This window comes from Idiotropiscis lumnitzeri, unplaced genomic scaffold (genome assembly GCF_059441095.1).
Source record: "Idiotropiscis lumnitzeri isolate Australia: NSW breed Sydney's pygmy pipehorse unplaced genomic scaffold, RoL_Ilum_1.0 HiC_scaffold_50, whole genome shotgun sequence".
Lineage (NCBI taxonomy): Eukaryota > Metazoa > Chordata > Actinopteri > Syngnathiformes > Syngnathidae > Idiotropiscis > Idiotropiscis lumnitzeri.
The window spans coordinates 781,851-808,544 of NW_028283588.1; the positions used below are offsets into that span (position 1 = coordinate 781,851).

Consider the following 26,694-nt stretch of genomic DNA (forward strand, 5'->3'; position numbering starts at 1 on the left):
TCTATCCCTATTTTTGTGACTTTCCTTCGAAGGGCGTGGCTATTACGGTGCCGCAGAGTCTGATTATTCTCCGTGGCAACAAAAGTTCCTGCAAAATGATTCAGATGATCCATCTTCTTGAAATTTTTCACATTTGAGGATATTCAGGCCCTGAAGACGGCTGCCAACTTATTTTTGATCGCAGTGGTAGCGCCACCAACTGGTTAAAACAAATACAAATTATTTTCGTTGATGTTTTTCTCCGGGCAGGTTAACAAAATCTACCTTATATTTGCTCGGATGAGTGTTTAAGCCTTGAGGATGTCACAATACGAAAGTCTTTTGCCTTCTTCAGAGTGTCACATGATGGTGTCTTGTGGCCCGTCTTTATCAGCTGATGTTCCATGAGGGCGTGACTTACCATTCACAAGAATTAAGGCAAGTCACGCCCCCCGCTGTCCGTTCACTCCGCCAAGATGCTGCTCCAGGTGGTAGAGAGGATGAAGGCTCCCTTGTCTCTGTTCATGGTTTTTATGCCTCGCTTGCAGATCTCAATGGCCTCTCTGATCCAGCGCTGTTGTTTGTTCTCTTCGGTGCGGATGACCCTGCCCTTCTCCCGGTCCATGATGTGGTTTTCCCTTTTGCAGTGGTCAGTGATTGCTGATTTGTAATGTTCATGTTGTGCTTGTTCTTTTACTGCTCTGATTTTTCATTTTTTTGACAGGTAAGTCACACCCTCATGGAACATCAGCTGATAAAGACGGGTCTCAAGACACCATCATGCGACACTCTGAAGAAGGCGAAAGACTCGCCGAAACATGTCAGGTAAAAAATTAACCTAAAACATAATTGTCTGCTTTTAATGAATCAGTCAAATATCAATAATAAGAAGACAAAATGAACCTAATACAAATAAACGAATGCTTAATAACTCCCCTGCACATGCTCCTAAAAATCCAAACCTTCACCTGTAAATAAAACGTCCCGACCTGAAGACATCTTAATGTTATTATTTTGTTATACACACAGCGCCGCCAAGTGGAATCAAAAATTTGTTTTTATTTAAATTTTCACATTATGCACGGTGCCCTTTTGACGAATCCGACTGAAAATTAGTCAGAAAAGACTCAAGACAATGATCTTACTCTCTGCCGAATTTTGTGACGTTTTGGCAAAAGGCGTGGCTATTACGGTGCTGAAAAGTCAGATTGTACTCTGTGGCAATAAAAGCTCCGGCAACATGACTCAGATGATCCTATCTTCTCGAAGTTGTACACATTTGAGGATACTTCAGCCCTGAAGACATCTACCAACTTATTTTTCATCGTAGTAGTAGCGCCACCAACTGGTAAAAGCTAATACAAGTTATTTTCTTGGATGTTTTTCTCCGTGCAACTCAACAAGGTCGCCCTCATATATGCTCGGATGACTGTTTCGGCCATGAGGATGTCACAATACGAAATTCGTCCTTTTTCTTGTAAAGTTGTGGGAGTGGCATTGCACTGTTCGGCAATAAAACAACGCTGATTATGAGGTTCTAAATATGAACGACAACTCGTGAAACTTTACACACACATCAGGCCGAGCAAATTTATCAATATTTTATACGTTAGTTGTGCAGCTTTTTTGAAATGGCTCGCCATGGCCCTCGAGAAATGTTAAAAAAAGCAGCCCTGGTTGAGTGTTTCACCTCGCTTTTTGTAAATTTTATGGAGTACAGTGAATCCTCGGTTATCGCGGTTAATGGGGACAGAGACCACCCGCGAAAACTGAAAATCCGCGAAGTAGCGGCGCACCTTCAAAAATGCTTAAAAAAATATACAATATATATAATAAATATAGAAATATATATATATATATATATATATATATATATATATATATATATATACATATATACGGGGAGAGAGAGAGTGAAATTCATGTTATAACAAAAAAACCAAATTATTATTAAAACGTATTATTTTTTTATTCCCCAGCCATTCTTTTTGTATTTATTTAATTACTCCGACTTTTACCTGCTGGTACGCCGTCCGGTGTGCCCTGTGAAATGAAAGGTGGCATTCTTTATTTATTTATTTATTTATTCTTTTATACATTCATAACTGACAGCTTCGCGCTCCGCTCGTGCCCGGGCGGAAGAGGTGCTCCAATTCGGCTTAACTGTGACACACACCCGCCCTCCTCCCCCGGAGCTTCCATTCGGTTAAACTTAGGGGCCGCTTGGCACCGCCCGTGCCCGGGAAAGGTGCTCCTCTTCGGCTTACTGTGACGCGAGCATGCCCTCCTCCTCCGGAGCTTCCATTCGGTTAAACTTAGGGGCCGCTTGGAACCGCCCGTGCCCGGGGAAGGTGCTCCTCTTCGGCTTACTGTGACGCGAGCATGCCCTCCTCCTCCGGAGCTTCCATTCGGTTAAACTTAGGGGCCGCTTGGAACCGCCCGTGCCCGGGGAAGGTGCTCCTCTTCGGCTTACTGTGACGCGAGCATGCCCTCCTCCTCCGGAGCTTCCATTCGGTTAAACTTAGGGGCCGCTTGGCACCGCCCGTGCCCGGGGAAGGTGCTCCTCTACGGCTTAACTGCCACGCACGCCGGCCGGAGCTCTGGTACTGTCCGAACCGCGCGAAACGTCGCCACCCATCGTGTCCGGGGGAACGTGCTCTTCTTCGTCCACTCTCCTCTTCGCCCACGCTCTTCTTCGGCGCACGCCGGCCGTCTAACCGCTCCAGCACCCCGTCGTGCCGCTCGGCGAAACTACAATGCCCCCGAATATTTTTCAGACCCGCGAAACACTGAACCCGCGAAAGGTGAACCGCCAAGTAGCGAGGGTTCACTGTATGTATAAGACCAAGACCTACAAAAAAGTCTCTTGGAGCAATGAGCTAGGTTTTACAGGAAGTCGGCCATTTTGAATTTACTTAAAAGGGGGCGGGTCACCACAATGGACTTTGTGTAGAAATTATTATTGGGGCCCGAGCAGCGACCGCGGAGAGGTCCCTATTGTTTTTGTAGAAATTATTATTAGGGCCCGAGCAGCGACCGCTACGAGGTCCCCATTGTTTTTGTCGAAATCATTATTATTTTTATTATTATTATTAGGGCCCGAGCAGTGGCCGCTGCGATGTCCCTATTGTTTTTCTAGAAATTGTTATTAGGGCCCGAGCTGCGACGGCGGCGAGGTCCCTATTGTTTTTGTAGAAATTATTATTAGGGCCCGAGCAGCGACCGCTACGAGGTCCCCATTAACCGCGATAACCGAGGGTTCACTGTATTACTCTTACTCGATCTTGGCGCCGCTTTTGACACTTGATCATAACATATTATTAAAACGCCTTGAAACTTGTGTTGGCATTTCAGGTTCAGCGCTTTCTTGGATTAATTCGTATCTGTCGGAGACGACGCACCGTGTAATTCATGGCAATGCGTCTTCTGATCTTTGTAAGATCACACGCGGAGTTCCGCAGGGATTGGTACTAGATGCTACCGCTTGGTGATATTATACGGAAATATCACATTAGTTTTCATTGTTATGCTGATGATACGCAATTATACATGCCGTTGGATATAACGAATCCGTGTGATTGCTATAAATTAGAGGCATGCCTTGCCGAAATTAAACTATGAATGTCTTTCAATATTTTGCGTCTTAACTCAGATAAAACCGAGATGCTGATCATTGGACCAGCGCGTCATCTGTACCTTTTTCAAAGACACCACTATGAGTATCGATAAATTGCCCAAAAGGATTCAACAAAAAATCTCGGTCTTATATTTGACACAACTATGTCGTTTCAAATGCACATTAAAAATATTACTAGAACTGCATTTGTTCATCTGCGTAACATTGCTAAAATTCGCCCAATTCTATCAACTTGTGATGCAAAAATCTTAATCCATGCGTTTGTTACGTCTCGCCTCGACTATTGTAACGTTTTGCTCTCGGGTCTCCCCATGTCTAGTATTAAAAGTTAGTTCAAAATGCAGCAGCTAGACTCTTGACTAGAACGAGAAAGTTTGATCATATTACCCCGATACTTGCCAATTTGAATTGGCTTCCGGTCCACTTGAGATGTGATTTTAAAGTTCTGCTACTTGCCTATAAAATATTGCATGGCTTAGCACCTTCCTATCTCGTTGACCTCGTGGTACCATATGTTCCGTCCCGAAACCTTCGCTCACAAAATGCTGGTCTTTTGGTGATCCCGCGAGCCAAAAAGAAGTCCACAGGTTCTAGAGCGTTCTCTATTCGGGCACCAATGCTTTGGAATGTACTACCCTCAGGTATTAGAGGCGCCACCTCAGTAGAAATGTTCAAAACACTATTAAAGACGCATTTATACTCTTGTGCATTTAGTTGAACTATTTGTTGGCCTGTTTACTGCCGCTTTTTCTCTTATCTTCTCTTTTCTGCCCCCTTTTCCCCGGCTGGGGGATTAGGTGACGGTGACCCACTAGGAAGTTTAAGGCATTGACAAACTGGGCATGCACCTGTTCCAGTGATGTCGTCTTCCTGCAGCGCGACATTTATTTATATACTTTAGCATCTAATTTAATTATTTGTTGGCCTGTTTACTGCCGCTTCTCCTCTTTTCTGCCCCCTCTTCCCCTGCTTGGGAATTAGGTGATGGTGACCTGCTATGAAGATTACGGCACTGACCAACCGGGGAGGGACCTGCTCTGCCGAAGTCGTCTTCATGCAGCACCTCTTCTGATTTCCCTATATTTCAGCACTTCGTTGAACTACTTGTTGGCCTGTTTACTATTTCTGTTCTTTTTTTTCTGTTCCCAATTCCACAGCTTGGGAATTAGGTGATGGTGATTCACTTGGAAGTGGCTGTTTTGAATTTACCCCAAACTGACTATTTCAAGATCAAAGGCTCAACCTCGGATATGCTGCCATGGCGATTACAGTCCTGGATGAGGACCCACTCCACTAAAGTCATCTTCCTGCAGCACTTCATTTAATTGACTCTCACATTATCTCATCTAACATTGTATAGCATCATTGTATGTGTCAAATGTTGCCCACTTGGCATCCAAAGCAGCCTGGTCATCCTGGAAGGGGGTTTCCCCCCCATCTGTGGTCCCTTCTCAAGTTTTCTCACTTTTCCCCCAATGGGGTTTTGAGTTTTTCCTTGCCCTCCTGGGGGTTAAGATCAGTGGATGTTGATTGTGGTTATGTAAAGCCCTTTGAGACTGTCTGTGATTAAGGGCTATACACATAAAATTGACTTGACTCGACTTGGACCAGAATAGAAGTGGATGAGGGAAAAAGGGAGGGGCGGTGTTGACTGATATTGTGCAGATGGAAGTAGGCTGACCGGGTTGTGTTATTATGCTTATGGAAAGATAGAGTGCTGTCAAGGATGACACCCAGACTCTTGACCTGAGGGGATGGGAAAACAATGGAGGGGCCAACAGGAATGGGAAAACTGCCAACTTTGGATTGTATTGATTTTGTACTGAAAAGAATAACTTCTGTTTTGTCGCTGTTAAGCCTCATGAAATTATTAGAAAACCAGTCATTGATTTCAGATAGACAGGAGGTGACGGAGGTGGGAGGGAGTGATATGCTGGGTTTGCAGGAGAACTAGAGCTGGGTGTCATCCGCGAAGCAATGGAAAGCGATATTGAATTTTCGGAAAATTCTGCCAAGGGGAAGGAGGTATATGATAAATAATAGGGGGGCCAGGACCGAGCCTTGGGGCAAACCTGAGGTGACTGGGAGGGACTTTGATGAGAAATATTTAAGCTGGATGAACTGAGTGCGGTCTTTGAAGTATGAATGGAACCAGTTGAGGGCGGTGTGGGTGATGCCGATGGAAGAAAGTCTTTTGAGAAGGATGGTGTGTGAGATGGTGTCAAAGGCCGCAGTCAGGTTAAGAAGGATGACAATGGAGAATGAATCTGAGTCAGCTGCAATGAGGAGAGCAGAGGTGACCTTGAGTAGAGTTGATTCAGTGCTGTGAAGTGCACGGAAACCGGACTGAAAGGGTTATTGCAGGTGAGATGAGAGTGGAGTTGAGTGGCGACTACATTATCTAGGACTTTTGAAATGAATGGTAGGTAGGAAATAGGGCGGAGGTTCAGGAAATAGTACTGAGCGGCTTTTTCTTAATCTCATGAGAAAATGTACTCGGGCAAGCACAGTCGAAAAGAGTCGTGCGTTATCTCAGCCCAGCCTCACATTCTTCCCCCGGCACGGGTCTACGTCCAAGGGAAGGTCCTCTCCAGATTAATCATTGTCTGGATGGTTGATTCCCAGCTGGTCCCCAAGACTGGTATTCCACGGCTGGCCTTCTCCGGCGGGCAGTCTCTCCGTCTCTCCTGCTGGTATTCCCCTGTAATCTTGTCAGTGTGCATGTATGTGTGCTCCAAAATCAAATTATGTCTTTCAGAATGTGTTTTTGCAATGGCGTCCCCTTGAACCCTCCAATCAATCAATCAAATTTTATTTATAAGAGCACTTTTCATACATAAAATGCGGCTCAAAGTGCTGTACAATAAAAACATCCAAATTACAACGAAAAACTAAAACCCATTCCACCCACTCAACATAAACACAAGACACATCCACATACACGCCTGAACTCGCACACACACAGAACACTCGCATTCACACAACTTAATAAACCATCTTAGTAGAAAGACAGGGTAAGGCACAGAGAAACCATATGAGAAAATGTACCCAGGGTAGGTCATCCGCGCTGAGAGGGATGACGGCTCACGCCCACAGGGAGCTGCGCCAACACACAGACCCCTAGCCCAGACTGACCGGGGTAGACCCTAGACATAGTGCAGAGGGCCCCGGTCCGCCGGGCCTAAGGAGCCTCCGGGATGAAGCCCCCTGTGAGAAGGCCAGCCACACCTCCCAGCGCGGAGGCCCCCCTTGAGGAAACACTGGAGCTAAAATATATAAAAGAAAATGATAATGCTAAACAAAAAAGAAGCTAAAAATTAAAAGACAATAATATAAAACGACGGAGCTAAAATATATAAGAAAAATGATGATACTAAAAGACAAAGAAGCTAAAAAAAATTAAAGACAATGATAATATATAAAATGACAATCCTGAATTAAAAGACTAAGATAAATTATTTAAAAGCCAAACAAAAAAGGTGAGTCTTGAGCAGGGGTGGGCAATTATTTTTTCCATGGGGCCACATAAGAAACATAAAATATTGTGGAGGGCCGGGCCAAAAGGCTGAACTCAATTCTGTATAATATTAATTGTATTTCTTTTTTAAAAAGCAGTAAATAGCACTGTTTTGACAAGCTGGCATTAAAGTTAAGCAATGAAACTAAATACCAAATAAACTGAAAAAATGAGGTTGCCTTACAAAAATGTATTCATTCAAATTTCTCAACACAATGGTAGACAAAATATTAACATTTTTTACTATTTGTGACTCATATTAGTAAACATATTCTGTCACATTCACTTCAAAACACATTTTGAGTTCCATATACTGTTGGATAGTTGTGTAAAGGTTCTGAGCATTTTAAAGACATCACAATATTGTCTTTTTGCACCAAACATTAAGCAAGATACAACATATTGACTGTCACTGAACTGTGATTTTGAGAAAAAGTGTCCCAGTTCATTGTTATCTGGTGCCGTTTTTATATTTCTCTGCATGTTTCGTCTGGTAGTGCCGACTCAAATTGTAGTCCTTCAACACGGCGATCTGCTCCCCGCAAACTAAACACACAGCTTTACCTCTAACTTCAGTAAATAAATACTTCGCTGTCCAATTTTTGTTGAAAATTCTACATTCGGCATCTACCTTTCTTTTTGTAGCCTGAGCGGACATTTTTGAGGGCGAACGTTGTCTTGTTGTGATTCAATCGCGCGCATGTCTTGATAAACGCATTACGTCATTATGTGCGACGCACATTGTGCGGGAATAAAAAAAAAAAACAATTTCAGAATAAAAGCAGTGCAGCTTTCGCCCATGAATGAGGTGAAATTAAAAAGTATGTTTACTTTGAAATTTCCAATTTACCTTACACTCGCGGTCAGAGTCAACCAAAGGTATGTGGCCCGGGCCATACAATGCCCAGGTCTGTCATACGGGCCAGTCAGTGCCACCCGGCGGGCCGGATGTGGCCCGCGGGCCGTGCAATGCCCAGGTCTGGTCTTGAGCCTCCTTTTAAAAATATCAACAGTCTCTGCGGACCTGATGTCCTCCGGCAGGCTATTCCATAGACGAGGACCAGAATGGCTGAATGCAGCCTCGCCATGTGTTCCAGTCCTCACCCGAGGAATAATTAACAGGCCGGTGCCAGAGGACCTCAGGGTCCGCGAGGATGGCCCAAGACCGTTAAGGCATTTAAAAACTAATTGAAGAACCTTAAAATCAATCCTGAAACACACGGGGAGCCAATGCAGCGATTTTAAAACTAAATCCAGTGCCCAATTTGGTATGTTTGCATCTCTATGTCCTATGTGGAGAATGTGCTTTGTCATATTTGTCCATGAAGTGCTGTCTGGCTTGTCATCAGTTTGTAATGTGCAGACTGAATATGTATGATGTGAATGTGAGTGTAGGTCATGAAAATACTCTGTTCACACATTTATAAACTAAGTAATATAACTTTAGCATGTGAAAATAATATCATAAATCAGTAAAGACCATGACTACAATCAGTCATTCCTATGCGTAGTAGAATTAGAATTAGAATTAGAAATCCCTTTATTGTCATTGTACTCAAGTGTGCAACGAGATTAGAAGGCTCCCCTCTCCAGTGCAATACAACAATAAGACAGACAAATATATAAATTAGATTAATAAATAAGAGAGTGCAATGGAATTTAGTACAGAATAGGGTATATAAAAACACATCACGATGCTGTTCTGCAAGGTAAGGGTGTTCTCGTGTGTGTGTGAGAGTTCAGAATGGAGATGGCTCTCGGAAAGCAACTGTTTCTCAGTCTATTGGTCCTCGATTTGATGCATCTGTAGCGCCTGCCAGAGGGCAACAGGTCGAACAGGTGTGAGTTTGGGTGGGTATTGTCTTTGACGATGTTGAGAGCCCTTCTGAGGCACCGGGCGGTGTAGATGTCCGACAGTGAGGGGAGAGGGCAGCCAATAATCCTTTGCGCTGTTTTGACTGTCCTCTGGAGCCTCACTCTGTCCGCCTCAGTGCAGCCGCTGTACCAGGTGGAGACACAGTACGTCAACAGGCTCTCAATGGACGAGTGGTAGAAGGCTAGCAGCAGCTTCCTGTCCAGGTTGAATTTCCTGAGGACTCTCAGGAAGTGCAGACGCTGGTGGACCTTCTTTACCACTGCTGTGGTGTTGTGAGTCCAAGAAAGGTCGTCGGAGATCTGTACTCCCAGGAACTTGAACGTGTGGACCCTCTCCACACACACGCCTTCGATGCAGAGGGGGGGCGGCACCGTCTTGTTCCTCCTGAAGTCGACGACAATCTCCTTTGTTTTTGCAGTGTTAAGGTGCAGTCTGTTGTCCTTGCACCAAGCTGTCAGTCTCTTTACCTCCTCTCTGTAGGCTGTCTCGTCACCTTCCGAGATCAGACCGACCACTGTCGCGTCGTCAGCAAACTTGACGATGGTGTTGTTGCCGTGGGCCGGGCTGCAGTCGTAGGTGTAGAGGGCGTATAGGAGAGGGCTCAGCACGCATCCTTGAGGGGAACCGGTGCTCAGCATGCAGGTGGAGGACGTGTAGGGGCCGAGCAACACAGTCTGGGGTCTGTTGGTCAGAAAGTCCTTAATCCAGATGCGTGTGAGGGCAGGGAGGCCGAGAATGTCAAGTTTGGCGACGAGGATGTCTGGGATGATTGTGTTGAATGCCAAGCTGTAGTCCACAAAGAGCATCCTTGCATAGCTCTGCTGTTGTTCCAGGTGGCCCAGCACAACATGCAGAGCAGTGTTGATGGCGTCCTCAGTGGATCTGTTAGCCCAGTATGCAAACTGGTAGGGGTCCAGAGTGGGAGGAAGGCAGTCCCTGATGTGCTGGAGAACCAGCCTCTCGAAGCACTTCATGATGACTGGTGTGAGAGCAACAGGACGGTAGTCATTCAGGTGGACGGCTGGTGACTTTTTGGGGACAGGAATAATGGTGGAAGTTTTCAAGCAGGAGGGGATGACTGCTTGAGCCAGGGAGCGGTTGAAGATCCTGCAGAATACATGTGACAGTTGGTGGGCACATGTTTTGAGGACCTTGCCTGGTATTCCGTCGGGTCCAGTAGCTTTCCTGGGGTTAACAGCCAGGAGCACGCGCCTCACATCGTGTTCCTCTACGGTGAGTGGGGGGGAGTTGGAGCATGAAGTGCGGGGGTGTGACGGTTGGGGCGAGTCAAAGCGAGCAAAGAAGCAGTTAAGCTCCTCTGCCAGCGATGCACTCGGGTCTGCAGAGGTCGTGCTGCTGCCACGGAAGTTGGTGATGCTCCGTAGACCCTGCCACACCTCCCGTGGTCTGTTACTGGCAAGGTGGGCCTCCAGCCTCCCCTTGTAGGTTGCCTTGGCTAGCTTGATGCCTTTGCTCAGGTCAGCACGAGCCACCCTGTACTGGGCTTTGTCGCCTGACCTGAAGGCAGCGTCACGGGCCTTGAGGAGAGAGCGAACCCTGCTGGACATCCAGGGCTTCGCATTTGGGAAGGTCCGTATAGTCCTGTGTAGGGACACAGTTTCCATGCAGAACTTGATGTAGTCCACTACACAATGTGTGTAGACATCAAGGTCCTGATGATCAAAGAGGCCCCAGTTTGTGTCTTGAAAGCAGTCCTGTAATTCACTCATGGCGCCGTCACGCCAGGTTTTCACAGTCTTTGTGGTGGGCCTGAATCTACGCCTGAGAGGGGTGTATGCAGGTGCGAGCTGCAAGGACAGGTGGTCTGACTGGCCGAGGGGGGCGAGTGGGAGGGCCCTGTATGCGTGCTTGATGTTCGAGTACACATGGTCGAGAGTGTTGTCTCCCCTCGTTGGGCACTTGACATGCTGGTGAAACTCTGGGAGTACAGTCTTTAAATTGGCCTTATTAAAGTCTCCCGCTACTACGTGAACGCCATCAGGGTGGGCCCACTGATGTTTATTGATGACGCACGCGAGTAGCGAGAGCGCCGTGCTAGTGCTAGCGTCGGGAGGGATGTAAACAGCTGTGACAATCACGACCGTTAGCTCCCTCGGGAGAAAATAAGGCCGGCATTTAACGGACATGAACTCGATGTCGGGGGAAGAGTGCTTCTCGACGATCGTGCTATCGCCGCACCAGTTCTCATGCACGTAAACACAGAGCCACCCCGCCCCGTCTCTTACCGGTGTCCCTTGTCCGATCCGCGCGATGTAGCGAGCGCCCGGCCAGCTGGATGCTAGCATCGGGGACGTCTGCGTGCAGCCAGGATTCCGTGACGACGATCACACTGCTGTCTCGCACATAGCGGTTTCCCAGGATTTGTAATCCCAGGTCGTCGATTTTGTGGACCACGGATCTGGCGTTGGTGAGGTACAGACTCGGCAGTGGTTGCCTATGGGGCTGCCGTCGCAGCCGTTGCAAGACACCGGACCTGCAGCCCCGCTTCTGCTTCCTCTCTCTGCGTCGCCTGCGCCGCCTCCCGGTCCCGATGACAAGCCACGGTGAGCCGGGCAGCCTCGCCAGTTCGTCCGGAATTTTGCGATCATAGCATATTCAGTAAATATAAACCTGCTAAATTAAATAATTGACATTCTGTCCCATAAATGTTTAAAATGCCGGTAATTGCCATACAATCCTTCAAGGGTCGACGAGCGATGTTCGGGAGGAGGAGCAGTGGTGGTGGTGCGTTTCCCTCGGGCATGTGTCGGTAAATCCAGCGGAGTTCAGCGGCAGTGGATTGAAGTTGTCCTGACACAGGTTGATGACATGACAGGAACAGGCAGAAGTGCGAGAAGCAGACTGGCCTGCGGGTCCACATGGCAGACAGGTGCTAACTTTGATAGGTAAGCTAAACTTTAGCCACAGTAGACGCGTCAGCGACTATGCAATCGGTGGGTGGCATTCATGAGAATCGGGATCGCTCAACATACAGATAATAATAAATAAAATCACTGTAACTGGAGGGATTGTAAACTGCTAAAGCAGGTACAACAAGCGGATCCAAAAAAATTCTGAGAGTTACCGGTGAGCAGTGGCAGCCAAACGTGCCAGCGTCCACTCAACCGGGAGTTGATTCAATATTCACAATATTTTATTATTTTGTCGTACAGTTGTTTAAAAATGGCTCGCAATCGCCCCCTAGAAAAAAAAAACAACAAAAAAAAACAGCCCCATATCTCTGTTTCACTAAACTGAAAATTTGATGAAGTGTGTACAAAGCCAAGACCTAATAAAAAGTCTCATGGAGCCGTATGCTAAATTGAACAGGAAGTCGGCCATTCTAAATTTATCAGAATCCGAAATCCTTTTATTGTCATTGTACAGTGTGCAACAAGATTAGGGAGCTCCCCTCTCCAGTGCAATACAACAATAATTTAATCAAATATATAAATTAGATAAATAAGAGAATAAATATTGTGATGGAAAATAGTATGAAATTGGAGAAATACAACACAATACGTCGCTGTTCAGCAAGGTAAGGGTGGTCGTGTGTGTGTGCATGTGTGTGAGAGTTCAGAATGGTGATGGCTCTCGGAAAGAAAATGTTTTTCAGTCTATTAGTCTTTGATTTGATGCACCTGTAGTGCCTGCCAACAAATTTACTTCAAACATTGACGAGGCTTTGAAAACAAAAGCTGCTCTAACTTTAACTACAAGCAAATTCCTCTTGAAGATTCCTCACGTTATTTCTCGGAAATATTTCACATTTCCAACGTGCCAGTACCCCAACGTTGTCCGGGTGGCGAGGGCCCTTTATAGCTGCTCGCAGCTCTAGTTTTTAATTATTTTTTTTAAATCAATGGTGATGACAGTGAAATATGTCTTGTCTGGTATCATGATAGCTGGAGGATATTTTGTCATGATATTTTAGTCAGGCCTGATAACAGTGATGTATGCTGATTTAAGGCTACTTTTATTTTGAAATGCCGTATCACATTTTGGTGGGACCGCATTTGATGGACAACTGGGGTTGTCTAGTGTCCCCCAAAATGGGTCTGATATCACGATAGCTCGAGGGTATTTTGAAATGATTATTTTAAAATCAGTGTTGATGACAATGAAATGTGCATATTTCAGGTGGGTTTTTTTTTATTGTGAAATTACACATCAGATTTTGATGGGACCATTTTTGATGAACAGCTGGGGTCGTCTAGTGTCCAACAAAACTAGTCTGGTATTACGACAGCTCCAGCTCTTTTATTTTAAAATGCCTCCTTACATTTTGATGGGACTACTTTTGGTGGAAAGCTGTGTTGTCTTGTGTCCTCCAAACCTGGTTTGGTATTACCATAGCTAGAGGATATTTTTTAATGAAATTTTAAAGTCAGGCATGATGACAGTGAAATGTGCAGATTTCAGGCAACTTTTAGTTTGAAATTACAAATTAGATTTCGATGGGACCACTTTTTATGGACAGCTGGGGTAGTCTCGTGTCCCACAAAACTGGTCTGGTATCACGATAGCTCGAGCTATTTTTTTTTTAACTCAGTGGTGATGACCGTGAAATAAGCGAATTTCAGGCTACTTTTATTTTGAAGTGCCACATCACATTTTGATGTGACCACTTTTGGTGGACAGCTGGTGTGGTCTAGTATCCCCAATCCTGGTTTGGTATCACGATAGTTTGAGGATATTTTTTAAAGATTTTTCTTTTAAATCAGTGTTGATCACAGTGCATATTTCAGGTGATTTTTTTATTTTTAAATGCCACATCAAATTTTGAAGTGACCACTTTTTGTGGACAACTGGGGTGGTCTGGTGTCCCGCAGAACTTGTCTGGTATCACGATAGCTTGAGGATTTTGTAATGATTTTAATTTTTTTAATCATTGGTGACGACAGACAAATAAGCAAATTTTCACGCTTTTATTTTTAAATATCCCATCAGATTTTGATGGGACCACATTTGTTTTTACGGTTCCGTCACCACGCGAGTGGCTACCTGCTAAAGCAGCACGGCTCACTATTTGAGCCTTTTTCGCGTGTTTTTCCCTTTACCCAGTTTTATTTATTTTACCTCATCGCAGCAATGGACATCCAAATTGCGGTGGTTTTATTGCTGCTGGGGGCTGTTTTTTGCGTGATCGTGTCCGGAGATGTCACTGGGAGCTACGGATCAATCGTTTACACAAGAGATCAGCTGTTAGCACTTCGTGCTAACCCCGTGCCGACTCCCGGAGCGAGACCCGATATCCCCCACGAGTTGAGGAGGAAGAGACGGGGGATGTCGCGCGGGGGCGAAACGCCAGGCAAAGAGGAGGCGTGACCACCCCGTCCTCCTGTCCGTTTTTATGGGAAATGTTAGATACCTTCCCAAGAAAATGGACGAGCTAACAGCGCTAACGCGGCACAAGAGGAACTTCCAATGAGCTAGCTTGCTGATGTTCACGGATTCATGGCTAACAGACCTAACGCCGGACACCGTCGTGGAATTTGACGGCTTCCAAATACTACTTGCGGACAGGACACTGGAAAGAGGAAAGAGGAGGGCTGGCTGTGTTTGTTAATGATAGATAGTGTAACCCTAGGCACATCACAGCTAAGGAGCAACTTTCCAGTCGGGACAATGAGCTGCTAGCTGTTAGCATGCGTCCATACTTGACAAGCATCGCGAGTTAACAAGGACGTGCACGTAACAGGTGCGTGAGTAAACTGCTTAAAACTTTGATCGTCATTCAGCTGACCTACAAATTGAGACGCTACAGTCAGTTTGACGTTTTTGTTTGCTTGATTGTGGATTGACATGGAGGAACAAGACAGTGGAAAGCGGACATTAAAAATGACGGAGAAAAGCTGTAGAAGATCACAAGCCTAAACGGATGCAGGCACGCAGGTGCAAATTTGCTCAATTGACCTCCATGCAACGTCAAATTGAACAATTGATGGAGGATGATGCAAATGTTGACGCTGTAAAAAACTGAGCTTTGTGTTTGCTTTAGCGGCATGGAGCAAGAATTTGTGGACCTCAATTCCGGTGTGCAAAATTTAAAGACTGAAGAGGATTTTGCCGATGACCAAAATAACTGGTTTGATCCAAAAAATGTAATTAATGGAAATGTGAGCAATGGAAGAAGGACGTTTTGAAACGTGCAGAGGAAGGATGCAATAAACAAATATCACCTGATGATAGTAGATCTGCATCAACTAACTACACCCATAGAAGTAGAAGTAAAGAATCTAACAGACAGAAGCTCACTTCTGTCAACGTCTTCAATTAAATTAAAGGCTCAAATGGAACGAGCATGTTTAAAGGCAAAGGCTGCTGATTTACAACAAAGGTTGGCACTTGAGCAATTAAGGCAAAGAAGGAAATGCATGCAATGCAAACGGCACTCCCTGAGTCTGATGCTAAATTGGATGTCTTGAGAAGATATGAAAATACCCAGGAGGATGGTATCCACATTCCTGATGAGTGTGTTACAATTTAAACAAGGAAAAACATTCAATTACCATCACAGCCTATCAGAGCAACAAGCAGTGTTGACCTGAAATGCTCCCACTTCGACTATTCCAATGGCTAGATTTCCACATCAGACAGAAAGTAGAGAACAACAGGGACATGTGCTTGATGGCCTTTGCCAAGCAATCTCACAGCAAGCCAGTGTCGCAGAATACTTAGCAAAGAGTCAAAAAGCATCGCTACTTCCCGAACTTTCCATTCCTACGTTTAAAGGCGACCCTCTGCATTATAAAACCTGTATAGGTGCCATTGAACATGGGATTGAAGGCCGTACAAGTGATAACCGTGATCATCTTCAATTTTAGCTGCAGTATACTAGTGAACAACCACATGAGTTGGTGAAGAGCTGCATCCATATGGAACCTCTGACAGGATATACCAAAGCAAAACAAATCTTGAAGGAGTTTTATGGTGATGACTTCATGATAGCAGAAGCATATTTAAAGGAAGCCATGGATTGGCCAACAATCAAGTCTGAAGATGGTGTTGCACTTCAGTCTTTCACATTATTCCTTATGGGCTGTTTGAACATAATGGCAGATGTTAATTACATGGAGGACTTGGACAACATGGCTAATATAAAGGCATTGGCAAACAAACTTCCATACAGACTTATAGAATCTTGGAGAAAATTTGCCTGCAATCTCCAAGAAAGAACAAATAGAAGAGTGAAGTTTAAGGATTTTGTTGACTTTGTTGACAAGCACGAAAGATTCTATAAAACAGAAAACAAAATCACAACACACAGAAACACCAAAATCAAAGAAAGTCTTCACAACAGTCATTGTGCCCGCCAAGATGGAAAACAACAAAACCACCACGCCAAAGGCAGAACCTGTTTCAGTGGATGCTATTGCCAAACCATGTGCTAATTGTAATGGAGAGCAACAGTCTCACAATTTGTAAGGAATTTAGGAGAAAGCATCACAAGGATAAGATTGACTTCTTGAGGAGCAAGGGTCTGTGTTTTGCATGTTTGATGCACGGTCGCATTAGCAGTTGCTGGAAACAAAAGCTTCAATGTCAAGAATGCTCTAGACTGCATCCTACAGCACTACACATTGTCCATAAACTTCTGCAAAGAAACAGCCTAAGACGATTGTGAATAGCAGTACCTATTAAGCGCCCTCGTACAAACAACAGAAACCTGGGGTGTCACTGGGGCCTGTAAATAGGACTGCATCCTTTCAATAATTCCGGGATGGGTCAAGGCACAAAAAGGAACCAAGACAGTGATGACTTACTGTCCGGTTTAAAAATGCCCTGACGCCTTTTTTAGACTGAAATAACTTACTAAAGTTTTCGTTTTGTGCCATTCAGAATGGGAGAGGGAGCCAGGAGGCGAAACAGCCGTCTTGCCAGTTCAATCCCGCACACCCTCTGACTCTCACCCTCCGTTCTGCCTTTTTATTGAAACTAACTCATCAATAACTAATCACCAGAAGACAGAAAAGCATCAACAACTAATCACCAAGAGACAGAAAACATCAATAACTCACGGTATAAAGGTCAGTTTAACTAAAGCATCAATAACTAATCACCAGGGACTCCAGCAGGCAGAAAATCATAACCCAAGGTCAGTTTAACTAAACACATCTTCAGGATACGGTGTCTGTGTGTGTGTGTGTTAAAATAACAAGTAAGTGTCTCTGTGTGTGTTAAACATTAATGAGTGTATAAAAACATGATTATGAATACACAAACTGATTACCTATCCTCAGCCCATCTTACATTTCCCCCCTGTTGTGGATTTAAAAATCATGTCCTTACGGCTTTAAGACAGATCATCATAATGAAATCATACAACAGTGTGATCATCAGTGGAGGAGCGAAAACCTCACATTAGGGAAAAATTCCCCTCCTCCCTTCCGGCGTAGAATGAGATCCTCATAATTTGATGACCATCAGGGAATAAAACTTGTCCCTGGGGTGACTTGGTGGAGGCCCTTGCCTCGTTGTAGGAGAGGACAGCCGTCCTTACCTCCCGGATCTTCGTGTATGGTGTGTGTGTGTGTGTGCACGTGTGTGGACAGGGGCAAGAAGTCCATGTGTTTTTACGTTTTAGTGTCCAGTTTGAGTTCGTCATTCTCAACATTAATCAGGTTGTAACGGTACATTTGGGCAACAAACCTACGATTAACCATCATCTTTGTCATAAAAATAATGCAACATGAACAGACTAAACATAACAAAATGAAAACTATAATTATCCCTATATATTGTTTTTTTAAATTCTTCATAGTGGTCATAACATCAATAATTGTTTCATTTTTATTAAAAATTTAAATGCAGTAATGTACTCCAATCAAGGCTGATATTCCTTTGTTATGTACGTCATTAATTTCCAAACAATATCTAATCTTTTTGTTCTGTGGCTTCAACATATTTATCATCTCATCAATATTAGCACCACAGAGTACTGAGTTTCGAGATCCTCACAATAGTCGTTCTCAAAATGATATTTTTTTTAATCAATTTAGCTTTGTTAAGGTAAGATATTTTATTGACAATCTAACATTAATATGCAAAGAACATGTACATTAGTACGAAATGTAAAAAAAAATTGTGGTGGGGGGGGTGCGAATTGTTTTCTTCTTGGTAGGGGGGGCATGACAGGAAATAATTGAGAACCACTGGTCTAGTCACACACCAGCTCGGGTTCATTCCCTACCAGAGAAATGACATTCCATGTCCCCAGAGCTAGGCGCTTTATGTTGCCGGGGATTGGACTGCCTTTGACTGCCTCCTAGCTCAAAGGAAACCCAAATTCTTTGGTCCTGCCCACTGGTAGTGAGCCGAAGCCCTTGTATTAAATAATAAATAAATACATAAAATAAAAAAATTAATAAATTTAAAAAACGGACCGATCCACTGCTTGGGTTAGTTTGACCCACCTTGAGATCCGTTCCCACTCAGTGACAGTGTCTACAAGCCACTGCCACCAGGCCAGTGAACCGACGTCCAGGCAGTGACAAAAAACGTGATCAAATTACATTGCTCATCATAAGGTGTTTGTGAGACGCTCTTTGTATGTTTCCTCAATTAAGACCTGTTTTCCATTGGTGTATTTGAAAAAAGTGGTGAACCTGTTAAATTCACTACAAAACGTTAAGAAGATGAAAGTAATGTTTGAAGGAATATTATTTTTCTATCGACATGCCGGCGGGCGGGCACAGATAGAGAGTGATAAAGCAGCACCACCCGCGCGGGGCGTGCTGACGAAAAGGCAAGCGCTCCTCCTCTCATCGCGTCCTTATTAAGACAGAAAAAAGACGCTGTTGAATTTGACCTATTCGCAGTTCGAGCAGGTGCTTAACGCTGGAGAATATCACCACTTCGAAGTTCGAACTGCTGTTGAAACGGAGAGGTAAGTGTTTTTCGTTTGTTTTTATTCAAAACATGCCTCGAGTGCATTTGTTCATGGTTAGAGATAGTTGTGTGGAAAACACAAAACAAAGTAGCACCATGGATGTGGGCCTACAACACTGGCCTAGCAAACATGTGCTCCTACATCGACATAATTGACGAGCTCCAGTTAAGCATTGAATAATTATAAAACGTCATGGTGCTTTTACTCATTTAAAGAACTAAACCGACGCGTATTTTCATCCGGTGGTCAGGTTTGCATTGAATGTGAGCACGAGGGACGCTAGCTTGTTGCGTTAGCTTTGCGGAGCTAACAGCTTGCACTTTTGTTATAGAACAACAGAATGCAAGTACCATGATAATTTCTGTCATTAATTTTTGTGTAAGACACGATGTTCACTGGTTAATTACATGATTCTTAAAGCAAAGGTTACTGTGAATGCAATTTTGGTAAGATTTTTGTAGTCACACTGCATAAATCTGTCTGTCTGTTGTTTAAACTTCAATATAAACTATTATGGTTGAAATCGTTAATTGGGATGGAGGGATTGATATTTTTTTAATTTATAATTTATTTTTCTTACACTGATATTGTTAAAACTCCATTTAGCCTATAGTATTAATAATTCTCAACACAAAACTGTCTTTTTTCTTTATAGAATAAACAATGCCTTCCCTGAGATGCAGGAAGTCCCCAAAGCAGGATACTATTGAACATGCAGTCAAGGGTCTGGACAAGACTGCAGAGTTAGAAGCGAAGTATATAAACTCATTTAAAGGTATGATGTTAACGCTTTTGCTAAGATATATTATTGTTTTCTGATAACCAAGCTGACATCGTTTTTTAAGTGGTTATTTTGCATTAAGAGTGTCTTGACCTTTTCTTTTGTCAGTTTCAAGTTATTTCAGTGAGCGTGAAACCTGATGGTAGGAGTTCTATCTAAATTAAGGCTGTACTTGATGACGCCCTCCGGCATTTTTATACCACAATAGACCGGTGAACAAGTCCGATATTGATAGTCTAGTGTAAAGCACGTTATACGTCACAGAGATCACGTGACGCGATCCAATATGACTGTGTATACAGTGTATGTCATTGTTATGAAACTAAATAATCTTAAAGTTTTTTTTTTACGTAACCAGGTGCCATTGACATTTGTACTTTCAGTCCTAATACATACTGGCTAATGCAATGCTGGAAAATGAATTTTGGCTGGTCTGTTCCTTTAAAATCATAAAGAAGGGCTCTGCTCTATCCCTCACAAGAAGCAATGTTTCAAACCACCCTACATTAGTATAGTGGCCCAAATGAATATGATGACTCCTTATTTGTGTGCTTAAAAATATGACGAAGCTATCTTGATTTCCCTGTTAACTAGGTCGAGGAGTATTTACCAAGGCCCCTTTCAGGAAAGACGACTTTATTCTTTATTATGGAGTACAGAGGAAAATTGATAGATTCTGATAAATCTCAACGCAGGAAGATGGATGGAAGAGGCACTGTCTTTTTGTTTGACTTCCGCCGGCAAGAAAAAACTTGGAGGTGAGGCAAAGATTGAGATGTTATCTTATTTTTGTTTTTATTTAAAAAAATAAACACATACTCATCCCATAAGTGTTAGGGGAAAAATCATTCTCTAAGCAAAAATGTATACCGTATTTTCGCACCCAAAAGACGCGCCGTGTCAAAGGGCGCAACACCTGTTGAGGCCGCTATTTCTGTCTTTGTAACATATACTGGACGCACCGCCTGACAAGACGATAGCACAGCTGCTGTTAGCATAGCATGAACTTGGCAGAGCTGCCCACACTGACACAGCCGATAGCAGCCTACTATGCCCCAATAACATGAGCAATCACCCCATTGTTGCAGCAGACGCCAAGTCTCTATTGACAATAGCTGACAATGGCTCAGGCCAATATTAGGTGCATTGGCAATAGCCTACAAAGCAACGTCAGGGGAGGGACTTGGCTGCTCACCACACTCTTTAGAGTCACGGTTTCAAAAAAAAATAAAAAACTCATCATACAAGCAAACAATGAAACATAGAAATAAGATTAACACAAACATGTATCTCTCATGCCATCAATATACCCAAAAAAAATAAAAATAATACAAAAGCCACTCAGCCTTAGCTAATTCAAGCAATGCATTCTGGGAGCAGAGACCCACAATCCCATAGCTGTTTAGAGAGATTTGCATGGCTGTTTAAAGAGATGTGCTGTTATGCTTTGGACTTTTTGTCTGTTGTCTAAACCTGGGACGTTTCTTGCTTGCAATAACATAAATGATAAGACAGACTAAAACATTGTGGACAGCTGCCCTTTGTCCAGCTTTTTCCAACACCATCACCCAAACATTATAGTCAGATGGTGTATTTGTCACGGTCGATTGTAAGCATGGACAACTCACTCTTTGCCCAGCAGGGTGTGCTAACATGCACTTCCAACAGCTCGTTGATGACAAGGGCTGATGGACGTGAGTGGTACTTTGTCCATTTAATGGACGCATCGACTGACAGGGCGCTTTGTTTGCTTATGACTGCGAAAATACGGTAATTACTTTTATTCATGCGTTGAATCTGTACAAATGAAAATATAGACCATGAAGTCTCAAAGACAAGCTGTTAATCGGGTCTGATTCCAATAGAAATTTCTTGTATGATTTGATTTAGAAGATTTAAAAATTGTGGATTTCCTATTTTTATGTTTTGTGTACACAAGATTGTCTCAAAGATTAATTTCTGACATTGATTGAATAATTGTTTTTTTTTTTTTTAAATCTATTTTAAGTGTTGATGCCGCTCAAGAAGATGGCAGTCTGGGAAGACTGGTTAATGATGACCACATGCACCCCAACTGTAAAATGAAGAAGAAGACAACAGAGGACAGACCACACCTCTGTCTGTTTGCGCTCCGAGACATTGATGTTGGCGAAGAAATAACTTAAGACTATGGACCAGCTGGCCTTGGAGAACACAGGTTTGTAAGATGCATCTTTAAGTACAATAACAGAGCCCACTTGTGGTGTTCTGGTGATGTAGTTTCCAATTAGTTTGGCAATCTAATAAATGTATGTTGAGGTTTCTATGGAAGTTGAACATGCTGACTGACTGGGGGAGTTCTCCATTGTCCACTATCTGTAATTCAAATTTGTGGGTCTGAGTCAAAGTTTGGCTCTTCAGGAACAACGAACTGGTCAGGGAGTGACAGTATTACAAAGTTCTGCGTTACTCTTTTCTGGGCGGTGGCCCTGTTAGGCCATCATATGCCATATTGCAAATATCCCCATTGTGGGACTAATTAAGGACATCTTTATGTTGTGGTTTCCCTACCAGAACCAGCACCAACCCTGTATATTCATGATATAAAACACTGTTTCAATTTGATATTTAGCCTTTCTATACTGTAAAAATAGAAGACCCCAGGCTTTCCTGCGCCCCCTTGCCCAATTGGTGGTGTTCAGGAGACAACCTGGGACTGAAATATCAGTCACAACCAGTGTTGTTTTCGTCACTGATGACTATGACGAAAATACTTCGTTAATGCCCCTTTTTTAATGACGATGACAAGCTAAACGAGGTTCTTTTATGACGAAAACATGACGTGATGTACATGAATTTTTTTCGTTGACGAGACAAAATTGTTAGCATGTGGTTCATAAATTATTTTATGTTGCTTTTAGTGAAATAAAGCCACAACAGTTGCCCAACAAAATGTTTTGCTTCTCTGCTTATTTTGGAGCAGTGAGCATTGATTCCACTGTTGCCACTTTTTTCTGTTTGTAATGAAGAATCCTTTGTAGTCCATCCAAAAGTCTTTGTTATTGGGTGGAAACCTTGAATGCCTTGTTTTAACTCAAATGGACTTAAACCCATCCATCCATCCATCCGTTATCTGTACCGCTTCTCCTCACTAGGGTCGCGGGGGGTGTTGGAGCCGATCCCAGCTGTCTTCGGCAGTAGGCGAGGTACACCCTTGAATTGGTGTCCAGCCAATCGCAGGGCATACATAGACGAACAACCATCCACGCTCACACTCATGCCTAGGGGCAATTAGAGTGTCCAAGCAACTTGCCATGCATGTTTTAAGAATATGGGAGGAAACCGAATTACCCAGAGGAAACCCACGCAGGAAGGCCGGAGCCAGAATCGTACCTACGACCTCAATATTGTGAGGCCATCCTGCTAACCAGTTGGGCCACCGTGCCGCTTGGACTAAAACCTTTGTGAATAAATTGACGAAAACTAGGGTAAAACTTTTTTTGCGTTTCCGTCGATTAAAACTGGACTAAAACCCTTTTTTTAGTTTTCGTTGACTAAAACTGGACTAAAACTATAACGAATTGGGATGACTAAATGTGATGTAAACAAATCAGCACTTTGTCCAAATGACTTGGACAAAATCTAAAATGCCTGCCAAAAACAACACTGGTCACAACACGTGTCTACAGAAGATTAATTGGCATGGGCGAAATTAATTAGTTTTATTTCATTCATGAGCTTATGTTTTGTTTTGGGTGGCTAAGGCTTAAAATGTGTAAAAATCTAATCCAACCTCAAATATAATTAATTCAATAAATTTATGATGCTACTAAAACATCGAAGCAGCCTCCTCCAGGCTTTACAGACTCAGAAATGGAGGTATGCGTATCGTGTACTCATCCTGTCGTGTCTCGAGATGTTAAAATTGCAGTTAGATAGACGTGTGCTGATTAGACAAGACTTCTAATATATCTGGTGTCACAGGATATTTGTCAGTGAATGTGTATGTCTGGTTTGAGGCTCACTCAGCTTTTTCTTGTGTTGTGGGGTCCAGTTGAGTTGAATTGCGTGTCAGGTATGTTGGCCATCTGACACCCAACTGTCAGGTTTGTGTTTGTGGGGACCCCGTAGAGCCATTTTTATTGTTGACATAAATCATAGCTAATCATCTTTTCCTTCATTATCATATGAAATACAGTTAGGAGTTGTATGTGCCTTTACTATGTTATAATCTTAGAACCTACCAGCCACTACAGGTGTCCGACAAGAAGACTTTTGGCTGTCCTATGCTCCATTGCGCCCCTGGTGGCGTTCAAAAGACAACCTGTGACTGAAATATCAGTCACAACATATCTCTACTGAAGATTAATTGTCATGCGCTAAAGTAATTGGTTTTGTTTCATTCGTGAACTTGTTAGTTTTTGTTTTGGGTGGCCAAAGCCTAAAATGTGTAAAATTCTGATCCATTTTCTTTTTTTAATTCATTAAATTAATATTCAACTTGTTCATTAGGATGGAGGACAACCGACAATGACTGAATCGGCTGAGGTTGATGCCACCAGAACATCGAAGCAGCCTTCTCAAGTTTTGACAGACTCTGAAAAGGAGGTATGCGTATCATGTGGTCATCCTGTCGTGTCTTGAGATGTTAAAATTACAGTTAGATAGACCTGTGCTGGTTGGACAAGTTTTCTAATATATCTGGACATAAATCGTAGCTAATAATATTTTCCCTCATCATCATATGATATACAGTTATGCCTAGTATATGTCTTTACTATGTTACAATCTAAGAACCTACCAGCCACTACAGTTCTCTCATTGGGAGACTTAAGCTTTCGTCAGGTTGTCGACTGCTGCATTGCCCTCTTATTGGCTTTAAGTACACAACCTGTAACTGAATTATCTGTCAGAACAGAACCTATGTGTCTACAGCAGGTGATTTGGCATGTGGATTCTTCAGATTTTTAGAAAATAGGTAAAATTGTGATCAAAAGTTTAAAATGTCTAAAATTCTGGTATAGTTTGCAATAGTATATCTATTAAATCATTTCAAAACTTCTTAACAAGGATGGAGAACATTGGCTGTGACCGAATTGGTTGAGGTTTAGATTACCAGGACCATTGAGCAGCCTCCTCGGGATCTACAAATTTAGGAATGAAGATATGCATCCCATGTTACAATCCTGTTATGGCCCGAGGTTTTGAAGTTGCAGTTACATATTGGGCTGGGCGATATGGCTGATAAGTACATAGCGATATAAGTATTTCATATGGGTCCATCGATACACATTGAATTCTTTTTTTATATTATTTTATTTATTATCGTTTTTATTTTCCAATATTTTCACTGCCCTGTTAAAAAAACATTTAATGTAGTTTTCCTCCCGGGAGCTTTTTGTTACGGTCAATTAATTTTGTTATTACATTATTTTGTCATATCATTCATCAATATTTTAGTTTTTTTTTTTTTTTCAAATAGAATTAAGACCTTTTTCTGTGCAGATTCCTCTGGGGATTAAGTATTTAATGGGTTCTCAATTTTCTCTTGGACTCTGATGCAACCCAGTCTCCTCCCTTGGACAAAAAATATGGGCTGAATCTTCCTTGGAATAACGACACAGATTCTGACGAATCATTGTCAAATCCTGCCCCTGAACTTTGCGCCTCAGACCCAGACCATATTACTATCCCAAGGCTCAGGAGGACCAAAAGTATACAGGTAAACAACCCATATAGATTTCAGGGAATCTTACAAGCAAATTGCATATATTTTATTGGTCTCCTGCCTTCTATCCTTTATATTTCGTTGTTGTTGTTTTTTAGATTAAAAAAACAGACTGACTTTGGAATGGATAAGCATTATTACTCCAACTCAGATGACAGTGGAGATGAATATATTCCGGATACAAGTGAGGCCTCTGATTCAGACGGAAGTGAATCTTTGAAAATTGTGGACCCTCTCTTAAAGTCTAAGAATGCCTTCAGAGATTTTTCTCCCACACCACGAATCTCAAAAGCCACCTCAACGCAGGTTGTTAATCAAGGGCGTTCACCCGTTCGGAGGAGTAGCAGCACTGGTGTGATTCTTGAATTCTATGGCTCTTCAAATATTTGTGCAGTTTAACACAAATCATCCAAAATAGAATTCAAGCACATCTGTGACAGAAATTCAAATTCAGAAGTCAAAGAGAGAGAACAAAAAAAAAAAATCTAATGCTGCGCTTCTTCCGAAGACATATACTGTAAACATTAAATGTATGTTAGGACAATCTTGAAAAAAGTATTAGAACACCCTTTACTTTTATTTCTTGTTAATTTTATTAACCAAAATATGTCCATTTTTATTACAGATTAATGAATACAAAATTAAAACTCTAATCAGCTACTTTTTAATCGTTATATTTGTATAAACAAATGTTATACATCTGTGTGTTAACTTATACAAGAAATGACGGAAAAGCAAGGGTGGTTTAGTATTTTTTTATCGTATATAGTCTGTATAATATCTTTAACCTATGCTGATGCTGTTTAATACTGATTTAAATAATAATAATAATGTCATAATCTGTTGGTTTTACATGAACAAAACCTTTCAAGCACTTTTTAAAATTCTAAATACTACCTCTTGTCAGTAAGTTGGTTCACAGCACTGCCTTGGAGTGAAAGTGTGTAGTGCTGAGACAGTCGGTATGTGCTGAGTCGTCTGACGTTTGTGTGACTGGTACCCAGGAAGGTAGCAAAACCAGGCAGTGTGTATGTCGTACCCAGGAAGGCAGAGAAACCAAGCAATATGTATGTGGTACCCACGAAGGCAGAGAAACTAAGCAGTGTGTATGTGGTACCCGGGAAGGTAGCAAAACCAGGGAGTGTGCATAGATACAGACCCCAAAAGTGATTAAAACCAAATAAAGTCCCCAGAAGATCATCTGTAGTCAGGTGAAGGACCCTGTACTTTGTTCAACTCATTTACTCCCTTAGACGTACAAAGACGTCTTTTAATGCAATGGCGCCCTCTACCAAAGACGTATAA

At 42.8% G+C, this 26,694-nt stretch overlaps 1 protein-coding gene across 1 annotated transcript; it reads left to right on the forward strand.

Annotated features, from left to right (window-relative positions):
- Positions 1-711: 711 nt before the first annotated feature.
- LOC148315719 (uncharacterized) lies at positions 712-26,285 on the forward strand. Its single transcript, XM_088287397.1, has 4 exons — positions 712-804; positions 24,174-24,269; positions 25,231-25,383; positions 25,488-26,285. The coding sequence occupies exons 1-4, from the start codon at positions 760-762 to the stop codon at positions 25,503-25,505; spliced, it is 312 nt and encodes a 103-aa protein (XP_088143523.1). The 5' UTR covers positions 712-759; the 3' UTR covers positions 25,506-26,285.
- Positions 26,286-26,694: the final 409 nt, after the last annotated feature.